The sequence below is a fragment of the Bombus vancouverensis genome, chromosome 5 (genome assembly GCF_051014615.1).
Source record: "Bombus vancouverensis nearcticus chromosome 5, iyBomVanc1_principal, whole genome shotgun sequence".
Classification (NCBI taxonomy): domain Eukaryota; kingdom Metazoa; phylum Arthropoda; class Insecta; order Hymenoptera; family Apidae; genus Bombus; species Bombus vancouverensis.
In genome coordinates this window covers 15,155,262-15,178,050 of record NC_134915.1, presented here as the reverse complement: position 1 = coordinate 15,178,050, position 22,789 = coordinate 15,155,262, and the positions used below count along the sequence as shown (strand labels likewise).

The 22,789-nt window shown below is 35.7% G+C and overlaps 2 protein-coding genes and 1 non-coding gene across 4 annotated transcripts in view; 2 read left to right on the top strand and 1 right to left on the bottom strand.

Moving 5' to 3' along the window:
* Positions 1–1,601: 1,601 nt before the first annotated feature.
* TRNAP-UGG (transfer RNA proline (anticodon UGG)) lies at positions 1,602–1,673 on the top strand. The gene has a single exon. It is a non-coding gene; the product is annotated as a tRNA-Pro (tRNA).
* A 570-nt stretch (positions 1,674–2,243) lies between these two features.
* The window catches only part of LOC117158431 (Organic anion transporting polypeptide 30B), a 67,411-nt gene continuing 46,865 nt past the window's right edge, over positions 2,244–22,789 (top strand). For both annotated transcript variants that reach the window (XM_033337311.2, XM_033337309.2), the window contains exon 1: positions 2,244–2,525. The gene's annotated coding sequence lies outside the window, so the exon portion shown is untranslated. The remainder of the gene's footprint in view (positions 2,526–22,789) is intronic.
* On the bottom strand, positions 7,640–16,929 carry LOC143302690 (uncharacterized). The gene is made up of 2 exons (XM_076618636.1): positions 16,633–16,929; positions 7,640–8,832 (listed from the first exon to the last, which is right to left on the bottom strand). Exons 1-2 carry the CDS (start codon positions 16,669–16,671, stop codon positions 8,518–8,520), a joined length of 354 nt encoding a protein of 117 aa, XP_076474751.1. The 5' UTR covers positions 16,672–16,929; the 3' UTR covers positions 7,640–8,517.

Genomic DNA, 22,789 nt, shown 5'->3' with positions numbered 1-22,789 from the left:
TCTTCTTTAGAAATAATAAAAATTATTGATAAAAGTCGTGAGATGGTGATGCTACAGAACATTCACGCAGGAAATGCAGTATAGTATGACTTATTGCAATCTCTCAAAGATTACATATATACATACAATAAAATTAAATAAATCAACTTTAAATTAAATTAAATTAAGGAGGCTATTAAAAAATATTTACTATCGAAGTCAATTAAGGAAACAGTGCGAAAGAAGTAGAAAAGTCTATTAAGGACATTCATTCTAATCGTTCAGAATTCTATTTTTAAGATATATGTGGATCGAAGCAATGGAATAATTCGTTTAATTTTTTTCGGAACGAAGAAATAATATATTCGAACTAGCAAAATGAATTCTATAATTTTTTCTAATGTCACCTTAGTGTTCTCAAATATGAAATTGTTTGTTAACTCAATTGCACTACATATCAATTATATAATGTAAAGATATAAAATAAATACAATAACCGACTTCAAATTCTAGCCGGAAGCTAATAATACAAACTACCGATAATTCTAATAACCAAATACACCATCGAGAAAAAAGAACGAAAAAGAATTTCAAATATTATTTAATTTTGTTATAATAATGTATAATAATTTAATAAGCGAACGAATGTTAATAATACAAACCTAATAATAGGAATAGGAGTGGAAATACTATGCAATTAATTAATACGTCTCAAACAACAAGAATTGACAGATCCTAACAATACGTATATAAACATATGTATATATATTTCGCCATTAATTACCCTATGGGGGGGGGGGGAGATGTGTTTACGTGGCGGTAAGTACATCGTGTCGGATCAATGAATTTTAAAAAAAAACTGTCTTGTGTGATGAAGCAAAGAAATGTTTTCAACAGCGATGATATCATATTACGCAATAAGGAAACAACACGTACGTTTTGAAACGAATATAAATACATATTAGAAAATAATGCGTTTACTAATAAAATTTCATTATATAGAGGATGCGAATGCCTGAAGTTAAGTTTGGAAAATTTATAAATTGGAATGAAATATTATAATGGGTCGTAAGAATTAAAAACTTATAATTATTACTGTAAAAGCAGCTGCTATCGCCGACGATCCTTAATCGATGATATCATATACGAGGTTATTGACTATACATTTAAACTATGTACACATATATGCGTACGTATTTGTTGGTATTCGTAACTACCATCAATACTGCAATCATAATCATGCATTTTTAATTAATAATCATCTGTAGATATGATCGTGTATCTATTTATCGATTGACATTATTGAGATTAAGGTTAAAATTTCTACACTTTTACGTATAAATTATGTATATATTATGGTTATATTTTGATAAAGCGATAATTATAAATTTAGGTTTATTATTATAAATAGAAGGCTATCACATTGTATTATAAGTTTTAGTCTATCATTATAGAAATTTATGATTGATATATTATTACATAATATATGTGATATCATAATATGCTTGCATTATAATATTTAACACATTTATATACAATTACAACAGTAATTGTATATTTATTTATATATTTAAATTTTACTAACTGCTGGATATACTATGTTACAAAACATTCTAACATGTGGCCTCTTGGTCTAGGGGTATGATTCCTGCTTTGGGTGCAGGAGGTCCCGGGTTCAAATCCCGGAGGGGCCCAATTTTTTTTATACTGATATGAATTTTGTATCCAAAAATACTGTAAAGTAATATACATGTATACAAAGCATTAAGTAAGCTCTATTATATGAAGTATTGTCTATTGAAATTAAGTAACATTTTACACAATTAAAAGAAACATATATTTTCTGTTAATATGTAGATATAAACGTGTGAAATTATAAATATACACGACTTTAATGCTGGTAACGAATTGTTTCTCAACATCCTGTTTTAACAAATTTTCTGTTATTTACTTTTTAGTAATAAAAGAGGGTTTTCATTTTACAAACCTAATTTTTTAAACTTATATTATCATTCTTCATTAAAAATGTAAAAGGTATACATATTTTCATTTAATAATATAATTTAGATTCCATTAAAAAATATGGTAAATAAAATTCGTGACGTTGTGTTATTTTAACGTGGTTAGAAAATTAAAAAAGTTTCATTAACGAGCACAAACTCGGTAGACTTAAATTAGCAAGTTCAAATTGCGCGCGGTATGTTTTCCTACTCCGGAGAAAGTCAAGATGGCGGATAGCGGCCAGTACGCAGTGCGCATGCACCAGTTCCTCAATGGTCGGGCAAAAACACAGCTGGTCTATGATCTCCGAAGGAAGCTGACGGTCGAACGCTATCAATGTGATTTTCGTGAAATTCTTACCGATCTACCGGTCAGATCGTGAGGTCAAGGCAAGCGTGCGCGTAAAATTCGTTCAGTGCTCGGCTCGTAGTGTCAGTGAGTGTGTTTAGATGTATACAAAACTCGTTAATCGCGGTGTCACCACGAGGATTTTTCACTGCCCTGGATACAAAGGAGTTTCGTGAGGTGCTTCGAGCGTCCTTTCGGTAAGTTTATCAAAACATCCACTTTAAATATTCGTCGCATCGGAGTCTCCTATGTCGCGTGTGTTATCGAATATTCGGTCAATCTGCAGAGCCAAGTGACTTTTTTCGATTTACCGAAAATTACATCGCGTGTCTATCAATATTTTCAGCGACTCTACGTTTTCCAGACTACCAAAATTCGTACTAAAATTCGGATAAAACAAAGTTCGTGGTATATTTCGTAGGATAAATTCTCTAAACAATTTCTATAAGCAAAATGATATTTTAAGTCGCAAAAACTCGAGGGATATGGCATGCAGCATCTTCAGAAATAGGTCAGAACAAAGTTTTCGTAATCTGGTCGCGAGGTTCCGGACAGGTATCGCCTGTTGAGAGAGAGAGATTCTTATCGTGCGTTATCTCTCGTTGCTCCCTTTGCATGTGGAACCCTTGGAAATGAACTGCCTTTGTTATCCCTCGGATTACACCAAAAAATCACAGTTCTCTGTTGAATTTTTCTTTTAGTTACGCAGCGTATATACTTAGATATAACCACTCTGTGACTATTTGCAACTTGCAAACGGAAAATTTCCAACACGAAATCGCAGCTGAAAGTAATTCTTGAATAAGCGCGGCAAGTGACGAAGAAAGATATGTATATCTTAAAATCTTAATCTTGTGCTCGTCGCACGGTCGTTCTCGTTGTTCTTGTGTTCGCTGGTGTTTACGTACAAACACAGCTGTGCCATAATTCCATGGATAACGTTATCGCGCTACCGTAGTATCTATATAATATTGAGGTCTTGAACCTCGGCGTCTGTACAACTATTTTTACATTCTCGGTATGCTCTGTCACCGCGCGCGCGGCATCGAGAGTGGAATCCGGCTGTTGTCGAGCGGTGCACGGCCGTGGTACAGTCCTTAGGACTCTGACCTTGTCCTATGCAAAACGATACCTTCCCGTTCTAGTCATGCTTTTAAACGGTGTACCAATTAACCGTCCACTCGGTGTTGCGGTTTAATTAGTTACTCCAACGAAGACGAATAACGGACCGGCTAATCGACCATTGTTCAAAACACACGATAAATTTCGTGTTTCTTTCTAGTTTGATTTTCTATGTTCCTCTCGTTTGCTCGTACATCGGCTATGGTGTTGTCTTCATCGTTCCTCTTTCCTGCTTACTGTTTCTCACGGTATCGATGCCCATTATCGTTGAACTTCGAACGTTTACTTTCGATCTCCAGTTTTTCAGCATCGATCCGTCCATGCACCTATTACAGTGCTGCGGAATGGCTTGACTACCGATATCCGTATACTGGGTGTTTCACAACGAGCGTGAGGAATGTTGGTTGTCTGTGAACTTTTAGAGAATACACAGCGTTGTAAAGTTTACATAAATTATTACTCGGTAACAATTGAATTCATAAAAATAAGTTCTTTGTCTTCTGGGATGTTGATTATATAATAGATTATGTTGCTATCGATGGTGTGCTGGCTAATGAAATAGATATCTTCATGTGAAATGGAGTTGATCAGTCTGGTTCTCATTAATAGAAACGAGCATATAAATGAAGAAATTCTTACTTACACGTTTAAGTAATTATGAGAAGTTTTACTTCTAGTTGTATTTCTATAATATGAGATAGGATATAAGAAAGTACGATAAATAGATAGTAATAAATTATATACGTAACAAGTAGTAAATTGTGTTCAATGTTTGGTATATGGACTTTCGCTATTTTTCTGCTCGTTACTGTAAATATCAAAAATATAATCTAGGATTCATTTTCTACTTCGGCCAAGTTCACGAGCAAGAACGAACATTTCTCGCGCTCATTCTACTTGCGATTTCTTAACCTGTTCGGAAATGGACGAATTTATAACAGTCGGAGAAAAATAATTATCTTTTACTCTTACATTATATTTATCCAAACGCTATTATTATAATTTTTCGATTATATTTGTACGAAACATACATTTACAAATATTTTTAATGGATTCAACGATATGAGAAAACAGTAGTGTGTATCTTCTTGGAATCGTGGTTGAATTAAAACTTGATTAAACTACTTGCAGGGATTTTACTACTATAGGAAATATAAAATATCTCATTATCATTCTCAAATAATAATAATAATAATAATAGAACTTTTATACACAGCACAATTGCACAAAACCTTACACTTATTTTTGCAACGTCATGTATAACTGGTAGGGTGTCGCAAAGAAGCGAAGGCAACATATGATCGCCGATATAAGAAACAAAGAGCAGCGTGTTCTTTTCGAGACGTTAATTTCGACCGGCCAGCTGTTACCATTCTATATAGCGACTCCCGTAACGATAATTAACCGGCCGTTAAAAATGCGCACCCGTTCACAGCGCAAGGTTGACGTGTCAAGTTTCACGGTGTACTCGTTGCGTTCAGATTTGATCCAATTCGCTGGTGAATTCCCCTGATGAAATTCCATCAGATAAATTTACCTATAATGACAGTATGAGCAACGGTATCTCAATGCAGAAACGCGGAAAGAATCGCTGTCAAAGTTGTTCCGTTTCCGTCGGCTAGTAGGTGTCAGCTCGTGAAGAACTTTATTGACCAACCAGGCGCATCGCGGTCGCAGAGTTAAGCCAGAGACCTCGTAAAAAGTCCCGTCTTTACGCGACGTGCTAGAAATCGTACCTTATCCCGCTGAAGATCACGTCGTTCATTTGCTAGAGAAACAACGTAAATAAGAAATGCAATTTTTTTAGGAAATTTTACGAAATTTTCAAAGTTGGAATAGAATATTTCGAGTAGAAAATTCTTTAGTAGCTGAACGAAGAAAAGATTTCTTTCGTTTAATATTTAGTTAACGATACCTATGTACATATTTGGCTTTTAGGTTGGAATGTTCAAATATCTTTAAGTCTGTCTTTAGATTTTAGATTAGATTTATAGTATTTAGTATCTTCGTAGTGAATTTCTGTAGATATCTCGAATAGATATGTTATTTGTTTTATCATAGCAACGGTTTTTTAAATTTATATTTGTAAATATTATTTAACTCTTATCGTGTCCATTGATAGCTCGACGTTTATAGTTCTCCGCAAGAATATCACTTGTATTCATCGAAAGGAAAGTAGTTTGTTCATTTAATCTTAATATTCTCGATTGTAACTATCATAATCTAACAACGTGTACATATTACGTGCTGTTATAATAGCACAACTATGCTGTAGCTTATTGTATTAGTTCTTATATAATATTCTTATATAATACTCTCATTAACTCAAGTAATCATACCGCAGAATCGTTTGAATCATTTTCTTGTTTTTGATATTTTCTCATTCTTCTGTTGCTACATCAAAGCCTAATGCTGTCTCATAATATACAAGTTTGATTATTCTCACGCAAAGTTTAAGATTGAATATTGTACAGGTTTAGGCGTCTGAAACCACCCTACCTTGTTATATCCCATTCAGTGAAGTTGGCCAAAGGCGAAAGAAACAAGGACGTTCGTTTCACCAGCGTATTACGCCGGAAATGAAAGCAGAAGCGGAGAAATTTTTCGATCTTCGATCGACCGAAAGACAAATCATCGTCCATTAAATTATTCGTCTATAAATATATAGTGTAGTGGCATAAATTTTCGAAAGAGCCGGTGCTCTATGTAAGTTGTCCTCGCTCGGTATATTTTTTGCACGAGCTCGATGTATCCTTGAACCTTCGAGGGTCAGACATTTCGTGCAAAAACCCAACGTCCACGCGAGGACCCATGTCCGTCGGGAAGTGGATGAATTTACCAGTGACCTCTATAAATTCCACGGTGTTCGTGCACCACGGGGAGATGTCGCCCCGACTAGCGCGATTTAGCGATCCAGTGGGTCGAAACGTTCGAACCGTGGACATATTAAAATTGAAAGTCACATGTGTGCTTCCCTAGCTAGCCGATGCTTTCGTTCGAGCCACTTATTACATTTCTCCTTCGTCGTTATGTAATGCATTTTTCGCGCTTATGTTTCTCTGTTTTTCTGTTCGAAATAGCCTGGAAGAAATGGCCGAATTAATTCGAGCGCGCGACGCGCCTGGTTAGACGAACTCGCTGTAAATGTGGCCATTGCTTAGCATTGTATCGCGATAACTTTCACAATGGTTCGTTATTGTCGCTCAATGTTCGAACATTTATGGGGTCTTTTTATGAACACGTTACGTTTTTGTACGTTATTGTTTTGGAATTTCGTTAACGGTGTAACGAAACTCGACTATTATCTTTACATTGGTAAAATTTGAGGCGAATTTGAAAAATTACGTAGAAATTACAAAATACCTAAGAAACCTAGTAACAAATTGGTATACGGCACGAACAGTGATCTTAGACGTACGATTAATGCTAATGATCTCGCTAAATATTATGGCATACTAATATAATGAATAATCGATTAGACAAATACTTTGATAGTTGGTATTTCCTGGATCTTTGAAATAATAATTTATGTTATGGAATACTTTCCAATAATACATTGTCGTTTTCTGCAGTATCAATATTCGCATTCTTGGCTGATGTGGAATTTGCTAGTTATTACATGCTTACATTTTTATTTAATGAATTTTATGAATGCAAAAGGTAAACACATTTAGCGTCTTCGTAATGAACATGGAAATAGTAGTTTAATATCATTAATGTCTTTGCAAGTATGATATTTTTCAATATCTTGACGCGGACGGTTTATAACTGAAAATTTGTAACAAGAAAAGAATGTGGGACAGTAAATCGTGGCGCACTTAACCTAGTTTTTCATCGTATGATTTAAACAATATTAGCCGTGCATATAAATGATACAGGTACACGTGTGATCGCATTGTTAATTATGTATTTACTCGCATATTAATTAGATGCAATATCAATAATTCATTATTTATTATTTATCATATTCATTATTTATCTGACTGATTCGTTGCTATTGAGTATTTGTGTTATTTTATTAACAATTAATATGTTATCTTTTTATCCGAATAGACATCCTATTAGCCTTTAAAATCAATTTAAAGTTAAACTAATTAAAAATATTTTACATTTCTTTTGTAATATTTCTAGAAATAAATTTGTAGTATCAGAAAGAGAAGTTCTTCGGTATAGATAATTGTACGTTTAATTTTGGGACAATTTTGTATGTTAGTTTATTAAAAGGTCGTTAATGAATGATTATTTTTCATTGATATTTACGAGTCTGAGTTTTATTGTGGTAGATACATATTACCATTCTGTGTTGGCAGTATGGCCTTTTTATCGTATTTTTTATTGCTTGTGCGCGTATCTAGTAGAGATTGAATTTCTATATACTGGGTGTACGAAAAATATGCGCTTTCTACGTGCGAATTGTATACAGAAATTTCTTATTGAAATATTTTTAGAAATTTATATGTCATTTTATTGCTTCATCAGTTAACGACTATCCTTCAAAAATATATCATATGTCAAAAAAAAAAAAATCATAAAAAAAATGACGTGGGTAACTCTAGATAGCTGAAAAGAGTTACATACTCGCGAACTTTCTTAGTTTAGGATATAAAACTCGATAAAACAGAACATTCTTCATGACTGTAGTTTTAATAGTATCGGCTTGACGTAATTTTAACTTTACCTCGGATACGAACATTTTTACCTGAGAACAATATAATGATACCTCGATACTTCCTAATGTAACATTCTTGCAAGTTCTTCTATTTTTGACATAAATTCATTTGCTCGTGTCATTCTTCATTAAGAATGCTTTTCGCTTAAAATATGGTTAAATGTCAGAAGTCGAGCGATTTTAACGATCGACCGTAATTATTTTTTATTTTTTATTTATTATTGCTTAGTCCGTGCCTTTCGATTTCGGACGAGCTTTCGGTTTTACATCTCTTTTACCTATTTCGCTTTTTATATATCTACCTCCCCTCTTATCCACTCTATTATATTGCACTCCCTTAATTCTTCTGTCTCAAAACTATAGCAACTTTTAGGCTTTTATCTCCATGCTGTGCTTCTTTATTGTCGTTCCTCCCCGTCTTGTATTGCCCTTCTCTTCTCTATTATAGCTTTTAGTTCTGTTCGTCCTTCTCCAGTCTCATTTAGTATCTTTTCTGTGTCCTTTGGTCCTCCCGTTATTTCGCGTTCTTCTATTACATGTTTCAGGTCTTCTTCTTTCCTTTTACATAGTCTGCATCTTTTTTCACCCTCTTCTTTCCAGTATTCCCTTGCTTTGGTCTCGTTTCCACATCCGAATCTTGCTAATATTTTTCTGTCCTTCCACTTCATCCTCCCTTTTAAGTTTTCGGTAACAACTCTTCTTTGGCGATTTTTCTGCGATTAATTTTTTTACTAGCAATCGAATAAGCAAAGAATTACGACCAAACAAGGTCAACAAGTTTTATCTATCAATTAATAATACTTTGTGTAACAGAAAGAAGCTCTATTACGCTTATATCGTTATTTTATCACGCATACCGTTTGCACAATTCTGCGTTATTTCCAATATTTAAAAATTCAGTCGTTATATAAACATGGAATTCAAGAGGGGCAAATAGAACTACTTTATTTGCATACTATTTGCGTGTACAAGTTGTTTTCATTAGTACTATTAAAAGCTTCCGTTGGCGACCGCTGCTATTGCCTTGAAAAAGTGAAACTTTGTCAACGTCGGTGAAATAATTCTCGTTCTGTGACCACAGGTCCTCACAGTTTCCTACAAACTTCCTACAGTTTGCAGCGTACATGTGTGGTAAAACTAATTAACCAAAGTATCACAACGATGACGGTACAAATATGACCTGGTTGCAATTCAGAAATAGCGAAAAATTGGCCTCGTTCTCCTCTTTCGCAAAATCGAGGATAGCAAATTGTCATTGAATATCGATTTATTGGCAGCGTGTACAAACGGCAACGAGAGTAACAAGATTCGATACGGAACATCCTTATGGGGATTGATTTAACGCTCGTGGCCTTTTTTTTTTTAACAAAATTGGCCTTACGTTCCGACCTCCGCTATTTCCGCGTTTTGGTTTCTTTAAAAAGGAAATCGTTTCCTTTCGTACCCGCGTTGATTCCTTGACAGAGACAAAATTCAAGAGAAAATTAGACGTTCGAAATATAAAAGTGAAATCGGAGAGCTGGAAATTAAAAATTCCAATGTTTCAAATCTCTAAAATGCCAAGCTCTAGAAGTGTCGAATTTCTAGAATTTGAACTTTCATGTTTCGAAATTGCGAACCCTCGACATTCTAAAATATAAAAATTTCATATTTTTCAAATTACAAGCTTTCGGAACAGCAGAATTTCAAAATTGCATGGTTCCAGAATCGAATATGCCAAAATTTCGAACGCTCGTAGAAAGTCTGGCGGAAAATTTCTCATTGTCATTGATTAGAATAATTTTAAAGAACAATGGGTACGTCCTATTCGTGGCTTTAATTTAGCGTAGGTATAGCAGCGAAACAAGAAAATTCTGAAGCAGAGAAAGGAGAATGGACGTGCACGTTTTTCACGACGTGTTCCTTTATGCAGGATAAAAGTCATCTCTTGGTGTACGAGCGTATTATAGTCATTTGCCCGTACAGTATGCGTTCAGAAAAGTGCACAGACTGTTGCGGGAACGGGAGCAGATGCATCCAGGAGAAAAACTGGCATGAAATATTTCAAGATGCGGGGACTATGAAAGTTTTGAACCAAGATCGTCGTCTGTGAAACTCGAAATAGACCAGCGAAGGCTATTTCGAAGTAGAAATCGGCTTGAAAATTGGAAAAAATATTTAGTTTCTCAAACCCGTGCCAATTCGTTCTTTGTCCTTTCGCAACAAGATTCAAGAAAAATTGGTCTTTTTATTATTTGACGAAGATCTAAGGGAGAATGAAGCGTATGTGACATTGTGTCGCGAAACCATAGTGATCGATTGTGGAAATTAATTTTCTGAGTGCACGCCACTCTCAGAAGCTTATTCGAGTAAATGGAGACGGTAGCCGATCAATATTTTTTCAATGGGACGACTAAATTTTCGTGAAAATGTTTAGAACTTTAGATGTAAAACGAAAGGATGAAACTAGATTCTCGGGTTGTATGCATCTTACTATCGTTTTTCTATCGCTGCAAAAGTATGTGAATCATCAGAACCTGACGTTACATATTGCTTTCCATAGATAGATCTCTACATGATTTTGTCCATATTCGTGTTGTCACTATAGGGAAAAGAGAGTTAAAAAAACTGATCAACAAGTTCAGATAATTTCCTTGTTTGTTTTTTTTTTTTTTTTTTTTGAATAAAATAGGATATTCCTACGACGATACCAAATGAGATTCGTTGCATCCATAAAAGAGATTTGAAGATTGTTTAATTGATAAAATAAAAAATTCCTAAATCACCATTTACCTCTTTATTCTGATGTAGAACAATCGTTCGTAATAGAGCATAAAAATTAGTATTACGAAAATATCGTTGATAATATCTTCAAGATAGTTAGCGAAGTTAGACTGTAATTAAATTCTAATTGATTCTGATGTATTGTAATTAAACTTTCGGAACGCCAGAAAATTATATCTAACTATACGTGATTAATCGTCGATCAAAGATTTGCTGCAATTTTATCCATTCTATCGCCTTCGATTATATTTGTATCTAGAACGTTCGGTTCGAAAGGACGGGAAACCTTGCATATAGACAAACATACGTCTTTATACGTCTTTATGTGTGTGTGTGTTTACGAAGGACTCAGATACCTACGCATCTCATGGGTAATCCATCTTTTCGAGGTGGAAAAACGATCGAGGATCGTTGGAAGTGCAAAAAGAGTATTTCAAGGGCTCCTCTGCCCGTTTGCAGAATCTTGGCCACTTTTCCTTTCACACGAACCGCGATGTCTGGCAATGTAAGAAACCTAACTACTTCTACGAGCAACGTGATTACCCAGATACCAGCAAAAACTTGGGAAACTAATGGGAAAGGAATAATAAAGTGACAATGAAACTGTTCGAAATATTAGTTGTACGAATTAAGTCTTTTTTCTTTCTTTTTTTTTTCTTTTCTCTTCTGACAAATAAATTGTATCACATACATTTGCAGGGAATAAAGTTGTTCTACGCTTGTAATTGAATCGTTGCTGCTCGTTAGAACAAAAGCAAAAATGTGACGCGATAATTCCAAGACCGCAATTTGAACGTATCAACGTTTACAAAGTGAATTTTATCCACAGTCTTCTCAAAACGTAAATTTTCCATCAAATTTTACTCGAATGTTCGCTAAAGCTCGTAATTGAAGAGGCTGTTTCCAATTACGAAACATCGATGCATATCATCGTTGTTCGTTTAATGAAGCATATAATTTGGAGCCAAATTTAAAGCGTTTAGTGGCGAAAAACTTCTTTCCTTGCTCTCCTACATTTTTCCCCAGATTTTTCCGCCGTGTCTGTAAGTCATCGTGAAATTAGCTTCATTATAAAATTGAGGACGCTTTTGGAACGGTTTAAGCGTCTCGGTTAAGCGATTTCTGAGAAGCGTGCAATTATATCGCGCTATGAGAGAGTAATTTCGATAAGCATCGATTACGAGAGACTTCTTTTTCCAGCTGCTCTTTTTTTCCCGCTTTTTGTTTCGGAAGAGACCTCGTTACAGTTTTATGATCGCGAATAGAGGAATCGTTACATAAACGCGCTGCTAGTAGACCATAAATTCTCGCGAGCGTACTTTCTCGTTGTGTTTAGCCCAGAAAATTAATATTTCACTGCCATGATTATCGAATTGATGATCGAGATGGTTAAATGCAGTGAATTAGTTTGTTGCAAATTTTCTTGCAAAATATATGTGTATATATAAACGTATACATGTTTTGCCTCAGTTTCTTATGAATATATTCATTTATCGCGTATTATGTATCGAAGTTATCCATTGTAGTATCATTGATATTATCTATCGTACTTTCCTAATAAATTACTTTAGTTAACGATAATATTAATAGCAATATATAATACGTTTTTCAACGCGTGCTTACATAAAAATATAAATCCATAGCATTTTAAGATTCAGTGAAGTATGAGACGTTAGAGATACGATATTACGATAAATACTTTTACGAATCGTCGACAAGAATTAGAGCAGTAGAAAATTGAGATATGAAAACCAAGAACTATCGATAATTACCAAAAATTTATTACCTGTATAAATTATTAAATTAATCTCTGATCTATGGTTCAACAACAAAGATGCGATCTACGTACGTACCTGATGGCATTCTGCCCTTTACGATAGCACGTCTGCAACGAGGAGAAATTAGAAATGCAAGTTAAATGGACAATTAGTTGATTCCGATTGCCAAACATTTTCCTGAATCGACGAGCGTTGTGGTAAACACGTAATTAGCGATTAATCAATGGTTACATCCCTGTGATTTAATGCTTCGCGGCCTCTAAAATTCAATATCTGTTAACCGATCACCGGTGCCGTCGATGCAGGAAAAGCTCTAACTCAATTTCGACGTTAATATCGCAGAAATTTCCTGCCGAATACTTGCTCGAGGGGAAACAATCACATTTTGCGGGGCATAATTTCTCGCGATCGTTGCAAATAATTTCGTCGCTGCTTCTACACGATACTTGCAAGCATGTGACTTTCCATGCAGGTAAAAGCCAATTTCAGTTAAATTGCCAGAGGTACTTGATCCTATTTATACGTCGCTATTGTATAATACGTTGGGTAAATCTTCTACGAAGGTCGGTCCTGTCAGATTTCCGTGTTCGGCTAAGAGAGAAGAATGGCTGTGATCGCAAGCCAATTCTTCTTAAGTACACACAGAGATGACTAATATCCATGTACAAATATTTCCTTGTCTCCTACAATATACGATTTTAAAATTTTGTAAACGCGGTTCTACACAGCAAATTTCCAGGTGGCCGTGAAAGAGTCAGGGATTAAAAGTATCGCGTCAATGTGCGTAAAATGTTCGCGTTCTTCAACTTCTTTTATTTCCCTAGTAACGTCCAACTTTGTCTTCAAACTCATTTTTCGTGTCTCAATGTGCAGCTTGAAAAAGCAGTTGAAACTGGTTATCTTATTCATATGCTGAAGAATGCATCCTCTAAAATTAGGTTCGATTAATTACGCGAAAAGAAGCGAGAGAACACGCGGTTTGAATTATTTCCGCGAGAAAAACATCGCAATATGGAAATAACCCAAGCGGAGAAAGAAACGAATTTTCCTCTGGAAAAAAGTTTGTCGGTTATATATCATGAAATTTTGGTTGCATGATCGTCTGTATGAAGCAGGAGAATGAATGACACTATTGAAGATTAGTAGGAGTACTTTTTTATTTTTGGCTGAAATACATTATAGTTCAGAGCGTAGAAAGTATTTTAAGACGTGAAATATAGCTAGGAAGAGTTCGAGGTGAATAAGAATTTGTGAATGAATCGTGATATTCGTAGTAGACTAGTTTACTATAAAACGAACGATATCGTAGTAAGCAAGTTTCGTAAACAGGGAAGTGGTGAAAACGTTTGAAACGAATGGCAGATGAGATAATACTGTGGTAATAATCGATACAGATTATCGTCAGAAAATATTCGCCACAACACAAGCGTTGGTGTTAAAAATTGCTACGATTTGATAAAAATTTTAATCTAGCGATGTTAGCCTATCTAATATATGAGAATTTTTAATAAACAAGAATTTCCTCCTTACAAGAAAAATATTCCATGTTTTGTCAACATAATACATTAGAATCTTCTGCAATGTATCTCCTAGATTTATAGATAGAATTCGACTCTTAGAATTTGAACTTTTCTAAGAAATCGGAATGAACAAGTAAATTAATCCCAGCAGCTAAATTGCACACTAACTGTAAAGTAAGCTATACGACACACGGAGAGTGGCCTTTGATGAAATTTGATATTTAAAAAATAACATAATACACGCTGATATACGATCCATTTAATGTTTTTTTTTTTACGAATACGAGTTATTCACGTTAATTCGCTCGATAAACGTGTATCCGTTTGAATAGAATGTTCGAAACGATCGGTTTGATGTGCTCAATAGCTTCAGATCCTTATCTGGATGTACATATAGCAGACTTCAATGGTAAACAGTTCTGTGGAATTAGTTACAGCAGTTCAGTTTGTTAGAAGCAGCTTTGAAACACAAAAACGACCATAACTTGAAAACCAGGTCAGACAACCATTCGTATTCCACGTGAAATTCGTTTCATTGACTTTAAACGATGAACGTACCCGTGAAATGGATTTCTGGGATGGAGGAATTTTATGCAAATTCTGTATGCGCAGGCCCTTATTTGAATATTTCTGATGATGGCTAGGATCTAAAACAAATTATTGTACGATATTAAAGCGTGTAACGCACGGAAAAAACAATATCTATTTTATCTATATATTTTGCAAATTATTAACCAAACTCTCGTAAAACGCGTAGTAAATATTTTCGCTACGTACGATGATTTTTCAAATTCCATTTCCGATATTGCCACGAGCTTTATCAGATATCAAATGTCGTGTCGCACGAACGAAAATCATTGGAAAGTACATTCGAAAATTCGTCGTATACGTTGGATGCATTAGAATTTTATTCCTGTGTGATATTTAAATGAAAATTCGCCGCATACGCGACACGAGAATAATGATATCACTGATCTACTTTTTTTTTGGCGCACGAACTTATTTAAATTGCTAAGTACTTTGTAGGTGTATCCTGAGAGGTTTCGTTCATTAATCATAACTAGAAAAGTACAGCTTGAACAATTCGCGTAAATCAAAGGGATGTAATTAGCGGAAGCCTTGCGCCGACATTTTATCAGCTTGAAGTTCCTGCTTTGTTAATCAATCCGATATTTCCAATAAATTCTTATCGAAATAAATTTATGAAGATTAACGAACTAATATCCGCGACGAAATAAAGGCGGAGAGAGAACTTGATCGTTGGGACATTGAAAGAATCATCGACGATTATCAAACGCCGTCCAATTTGCTTCACGCACGAGCAAACCTGCGTTATTCCGTGGAATGAAGCATCGAAGCAAAAGCTACACCTAAAAATATTTCATAGGCGTATATTTAACACTCGACTGCACCCAGACTATTCATGTTCCACTGTCGTTTCCAATGATCGAGCCAGCTACAAGAAATCAGCTGTTCGTGATGGAATATTTATTATCAGGCGACGATGAAAAATGTCGTTGGAGATGATCGTTATAATAGTATAGAATATCCTAGTCACGGAACGTGTACAATACAGAGAAAGTTACTAAAATTCTACCATATATTTCTGAAGAAACAGTATCTAAATATTGGTTTATGATTGATTTTGTGTAGAACGTTGGTTTATATGTATCGAACTGTTGCCTTTTAACCTTCCGCAATACCATGACACTTACGACTACAAGTTATCTATCTCTTTTAAACCTCGCCTGACAAAGGTTTGCTCAAACCTGTCGTGTAAATATCGTCACATACACGTCAAACATCTTATTGTATTTACATTGACGGAGCAAAGAGTTTTAAACGAAAGTAATTTACACCGTCGTGCGATAATAAAATTCATTTGAGGAATAGAATTATATTCGTATAATTTGAAATAGTATAACTGAACGAACAACGTGATATAATTGAACGCGTGAAGCTATTTTATAATTAGAAAGCAATAAACGTGAAGTATATAATTATACCTATCAGAATCGGATAAGCCTTTGCCATCCAAAGGCTAGATCTCGTTTTATCTATTTATTTTCGTCTCGTTTTATTAATATACTACTCTCCTAACAGCGACGAATTTATTGAAGCGAAACCGTTCGGTAGCAGGTTCGAGTTTGTTTCAAGTAATCGGCTTCGTGTCGATTGTACTATAATTACTGGGACACCCTGTACAAAAGAGATACCTGTTCGTGTGAGTCGTCGTTCGGCTGAAATAAAATAAGAGGAGGCATCGCCAAGAGGTAAAAAAGGAGAAAACGAAAGATTCATAACGTGGCAGAAGGAGGAAAGAAAGAATGCGAACCGAATGGGTCGACGTTCAAAGACATATGGGAGGAGTTACGTGGCAAGACCTAGTTCAGATTGTCTTCAGGCTAATCACGAGTAATTAACTGAAACGAGGTTAGGATATTAAACTCACGTGGATCGCGCGGCGCTGGCTCATATGATGCAACGACATAATGGTTTCAGTGGTGTCCGCGCGTATTCGTGAACGAGAATGCGCCGCTCGAGCGTTTCCCCAGCAATTTATCAGGAATTTTTTCCCGCGCGGTGGAGCACGTCGATGGTACCGATTATAAGGTACGCTGACACAAGACAAACGTTTCCCGTGTCTCGTGTACACTCTGGGAATTTTGCTTCATTAGCGGAAACACGGTATCGACGAGTGACGTAAACCAAAGTGTGGAAACGCGGATTCATTGTTGGTCTGGGCCAATTAAAAAATTCTACCAGTTCCACGGTGTGATCCTTTCTATCGTCCCGATCGTTATCTCTTTCATTGCTTTTTGTTACAAGCTGCTGCGATTCTATGCGAGGCGATATCGAAAATATGGAATACAAATATTTTTTCACCATGCTCTTCGTTTTCGATAGAATCGAATTTGGAAACTTGTTTCGTTATACCGTTGTGACCAAACGAAAGTTTGAAATTGGAACCGATACGAAGGTAACTTTGCGCTAGTGATTTACCGAGTGCGCCGAATTAGTCCCAGTACCAGCGAAACTTTTTCACAAATTTTACTCTAAATTTTAGACAGATAGTTTACGATAGCTTTTAGCCTGCGAATACAGGAGAATTTTTTATTTCAAACACGTCGAGAGTGGCATTCAGCTATCGATATTTGCACACAGCGAATAGTCTTGACGTTTTGTCACGTTCTTCTTCAAGAAAAATTGGACAATGAAGCTATGAAAACTACGCTAATATCGTCCGAAAAATATCTGAATTTTTCGTTTCGTCGTATTTATGAAGTATGGTTCCTAAACTTTATCTGACTTTAGTTTATCTAATTTTAGACTCTGCGAAATAGTGGACAATTTTAGTCAGGCCAGTTCGGCTTGGTTTCGTTTTCTGTTCGGGCACGTCCACTCTCCTGTGTTTACGTATTACGCGTGTAATGTTATGCTCAACGTAATACACACACGGAGAAAGTAACAAGTTTGCCATAATTGCCGATTTCCCTATTCCGGAATGAAAGGAGGTTAAGGTTGATCGGTGACCGAATAGGTCCGGAGAGAGTGTCCAGTCGGTTTCCTTTTCATGGTCCCCCATAATCGTTGCATAATCCCACGACGACTTTGTTTTGGGTTTTTGGTATCTCTTTCCAATGATCTAGGAAAGTTCATGAATTTATATTTTTGCTGCATCATTTTTGATAATTTAGGGTTGCAATACGAAAAAGACACATACTATTAGAATAAATTGTAAACAATATTTTTAAAACATTGTATACTAAATCGTGTTATTTAAAACGATAATTAATTTAGATGAGTGACAATTAACAGCAAAATTCCTTTTGTTATACGATACTTTTTATTACATTCATTCATATTTTATTTTCATTCTCAATAAATTCTCTTGTATATGTAGCAGGGTCAAGTTTGATGAGAAAGTAAATGAAACTTTGCAAGTAAATTTTCAACGTTACAGATCATCCGATCGTTCTATTCGTATTCGTAACGTGTAAAATTATAAGAGGGTGTATAATCTATAATTTGTCACCTGTTTATTCGCTAATATTATTAGCTAGTAAACGATTGCGCAAGAGGATCGAGCTAATAAAATTAAGACGTTCAATAAGAACTTCCATCGAACCAACCACCCCCGTCGTAAAATCATGAAAGTTACGTTTCCCCAGAAATTAGAAGTTTTATGAATATTACGAAGATATTTCTCGACGATAGAATAGTTTCGTAAATTTTTAAAAACGATGAATTTAAAAGCAACGTATTTTCGGTATTCTCTCCAACTTCGAGTTTTCCAGTTTCTGTTCAGCCCGAGTTTCGATCGAACCAGCCACCTTCGTCGTAAAATCATGGAAGCGACGTTACGCCAAACAATTCTCATAAAATCTGGCGTTGGACGAATCAAAAGTGACACGCAGAGGCAGTCACATGCCCGTGAAATAAAAAGTAGGCGGGCCTTCTCCAGACTCAGATAGAAAAATTCGGTTTACAAGCGATCACTCATCGTACGACCGCTTTATGGTCTCGTCGAAGGTAGCGTTTGATGGCTCGCAGCGTTGTCCAGATCGTCGAATAGCGTGAATCCTCTCGATTAAACAATAAATATTTAAACGAATCGTGATATTGCACAGTGGTGTATTGCAGCGTGTTGTAACGGTGGGCGTGATATTCCATGTGTACGTTTGAGTGACACAGTTTGCTCCTTATCTTTTGTGTATACGTGTACTGCGATAAAAGTCGACAATGATAGTTCGAAGAAACGCTTTGGTGTAACAAGTGAGATATATACAGTTTGGTGAGTTTAATTTAAGAACTACGTATAAACGTGGAAATGATAAATTCCATGTTTCTTCTTTCCTTGTGAAACATTTGTAACCCGACCATGTTTTCGTTTTTATTAATCATATTTCTGCACGAATTTTTGATTAATCGTGTTAATGGAAGCGTTTATATTTTCTGCCAAACATTTTCACAATTCGTGCATTTCGTTGTCTGTGTTTCAAATTATCGCAATTCGCTCACCTCGACAGTTTTTATTTCGAATTACATATTTTAATTCACTCGTCTCGTTATCTCCATGACAAAATTGTCGAACCTTTTTCAGGTAATTGCACCGGATATCGAACGTTGCTTTTACGCGTATCTTCATGACAGAATTTTCCCTTAGGTCTGCATGTCGATTATTTACCTTCGTAACACGATAAAACATCGTGAAAAGGAAAATTTACGCGAAGCGTAAATGTAACACGAGAACGTTGTGTATCATCGATTTAATTTTCACATTTCGGTGTTTGCGTCACGAACGTGATTAATCGACCATTTGGTGCTATTTTTCTCGAGAATAATGTCGCTCGTCCGTTTAAGGAAAGTAGCCAATTTACAAAGTTTTTCGAGGTCTGCTTTTTTGGCTACCTATATATCTCATTATTTGCGTGGGCTGTCCGAATCAATATTAATAATAATAGTCATTTCGATGGAATTTTTGAAATCCTGCTTCTGGTTTTTGTCTCTGTTGCAGCAATTATTTATGGGAATAATTTTCGATATTTTCTTTACCACTCTAAGATACTTATTTTTATTATTCATATAAGCAACTCGTATTCTCGTCGCGATAATTTTATCAAGTAGAGCTTAATGGGAACCGCCTCGCTACTTTGTAGAGGAATTGCGATATTTAATACTCGAAATGGAATATTCTACTATTTCGATTTCTAGAACATTTCAGAAACTTGCTAACCGTATGGAATCTCGTTTTTCACGCCGAATTTCATCCGAAAGACGTTCGATCCTCGACTATATCCTCCTCTCATTACCTAAGTGCACGTATTTCATCCGTTTCAAAATCGATCTTCACCAAATCATAGTCAAATGTTATACTAGGATTTCGAGTGCGCCAACTATCTGTATTCTGTTTATATTCCGCGTTTTGCTTTTGTATCGGGAAATGAGACATATTGTAAGCATTGTCGTATTTATAATTCCTTCGTTTTATCTTCGATAAGAGTCCTAATAAAATTTCGAAAAAAACAGAACTTAGACTTTCTAAGAAGAACATAATGCGCTAGAATTTCAGATCAATTTTACCAAACAACAAAATACATTTGTCGTTTATGAAATTAATCCTAGTAAATTATGGTAGTATCGTTACATGTTACTCGTTAATGTGTCCCGTGTCTATGTTTACTCACGTACGGTGTACGTATTTTTGCTAGTTAAATACGTTCAAAACCGGCGATTTGACTAGAAAACTCGGAATGTTGGACGGCGTATTCGAACGACCAGTGGAACTCGCTTATACGAGTCGCTCACTCTGTCAGAGAAAGTCACTGGTTGCCGTAATCCACTGTTTTCTCTCGGCAATTCCGTCGTAGGTCGAGGTTGAGGATAATTTATCGGATGGCTGTGTACGCGAGCTGAAAATCGATGCCTGGAATCGATGGAGTAATAGCGACTATAGATGAAAAATCGCAGATGGAAAATTGCAGATGGAATATCATCGAACCAGAGTGAGAGAGCTGGGATGGAATTTTTCATTGAGAAAAGACACATATGTAGATAGATAGAAAATTTGGAACGTTATTCGGCCGTAAGGAAATAACAGCGATCGTTTATATGCGCGAGTGTCGCGCAAATTCGCTCGAAATGGTGGCCATAAAATGGTAACGGTGACGATGGTTATACGGTCGAAATGGACGTATGGCCGACATGATCGTCATTAAGAATGAAATGTTACCGGACCGTTACAATGACAACGTTTAAATACCGCCAGTGAAGTTTTCCCCGTAAAGTTAACTAATCGCCACGCTTAATTCCGTGGGCTCAGCGCTGTTCCATTCGAATTCGCCTGTCTTTCCATCTTTCTACGAATAGCGTAGACATTGCGAGCTACTGCGCTGGGATCATTTTACAGTTTGAATTCCGAATTGTTGGACTTTATCGTTGCTTCGCGGAAAAATAGTAATTTATTTGCATCATAATTCTTGCAATCTAAGAAATAATAAGAAAATCTTGTTTTGAATTTTGAATTTTAACTTTTGGATTCTTAGGGTTCTCAAATTCCCTCGTTCTTTGATTCTTGCGTTCTTCACTTTGTTTCTATGAATATAACAAATACGGTGATCTACAGATAACTTTTATAGCTGCTGTATTTGGTCTATAAATCACGTTACGAGCGATAACATTATAAGGCGAGAGATTAATTAAACAATGGTCGATCATGTGGCTCAGCAGAGTCCTTCAGCCGACCTATGAAGGAAAGAAATGTCGAAGCTCAGCGGGGTAGCGTGGTGTTAAAAATAATTCGAACAACTGCTGAAGAGGGATGGAAGGTAAAGGGCCTCCCACGTTATTTCACGAGCATCTACTCAAGAATCTCGCACGACTCTGGCATTAGGTTGGTACATGTGAAATATTATTCCCATGGTAAAACTTTAACCACAGTGTGGCTTCTTTAAAAGGTGTCATAAATTTCACAAATCAAGAAACTGAAACGAGGATAAAAATAGAGTAGAGAGAATAAATATAACGTGAGAAAAAATGTTTGCTTCGGAAACGTGTTCTAGTCTTGATACTCGATATCGGTTAATTATTAGTGGTATTTTCAAGCAACAAGACACGAAGGATATTGCGATTCTTTGGAAGAATATTTACTCCTTCAAAAATATCGCGTTTGAGCAATTATTGCTTATTAGGAAACTTTGCGCGTCTCGTCCTCGCTTCTTTAATAAACTTGTAGAAGAGATTAAAAATGGATTATACTTGGGTCAATGATAATTGAATCTCTCATTTATCAGAAATTCTCCCCGATGTTCCTATATTTTGCCATTTTACTCCGTAAGCTAATTTACTGCCACGTTTACTGGTGTAAAATAAAATCAACCAGTTTGATGAATTTTCTATTAATCTTTTTTAGCTTAAACGATTAATTTGCAAGAATATTCTTTATAGCGTACATAAGCCAATTAAATTAACGGACTGTCTATCCTGCACGATCTACCATTCAGGTCGGACCTATCATTAACCTAATTAAAACTGTACATTTGAAACGGATAAAATATATCGTCGGTTACGTAACTACGCTCTCATTCATAAGCATTAAAAGATGGTCACAGAAAATGAAACATCGTTAAGAAACCGTTGCTTGGACTTTCAACACATTTTTTACGGGATCCTGTTTCACCATAGAAACACTTATCTATTATGTCTTTCTCGACGTTTGTACATCGGAATAAATAGAAAGGAAAAAATCAATTACGATAATTTATAATAGAGAAAAGTGGGACATGGAAATTATCGTTTGCATTGGAAGCTTGAAAAAACAAAAAGAAAGTAATTATTTTTCTTAAGCTCGACTCGGATACGTTGCGTGTAATCTTTTATCCTCGTGGCAGTTGTATCGTTATGATTTACGAGCGGATAGATAAAGTGTTTCACGCGTTGCTTATGTTTCGTCTTGCGACGAGCCTGATCAAGAAAACAGAATTTACGCTGGCGCTTAGAAGTTACGCGTACACATAAATTGCATAGGAGTTTATGGAAAATAAAAAAAGACGGTACCTGGGTACTTGGATCCTGCGTATGGGTAAAACGAACTCCCACTATACCTAGAG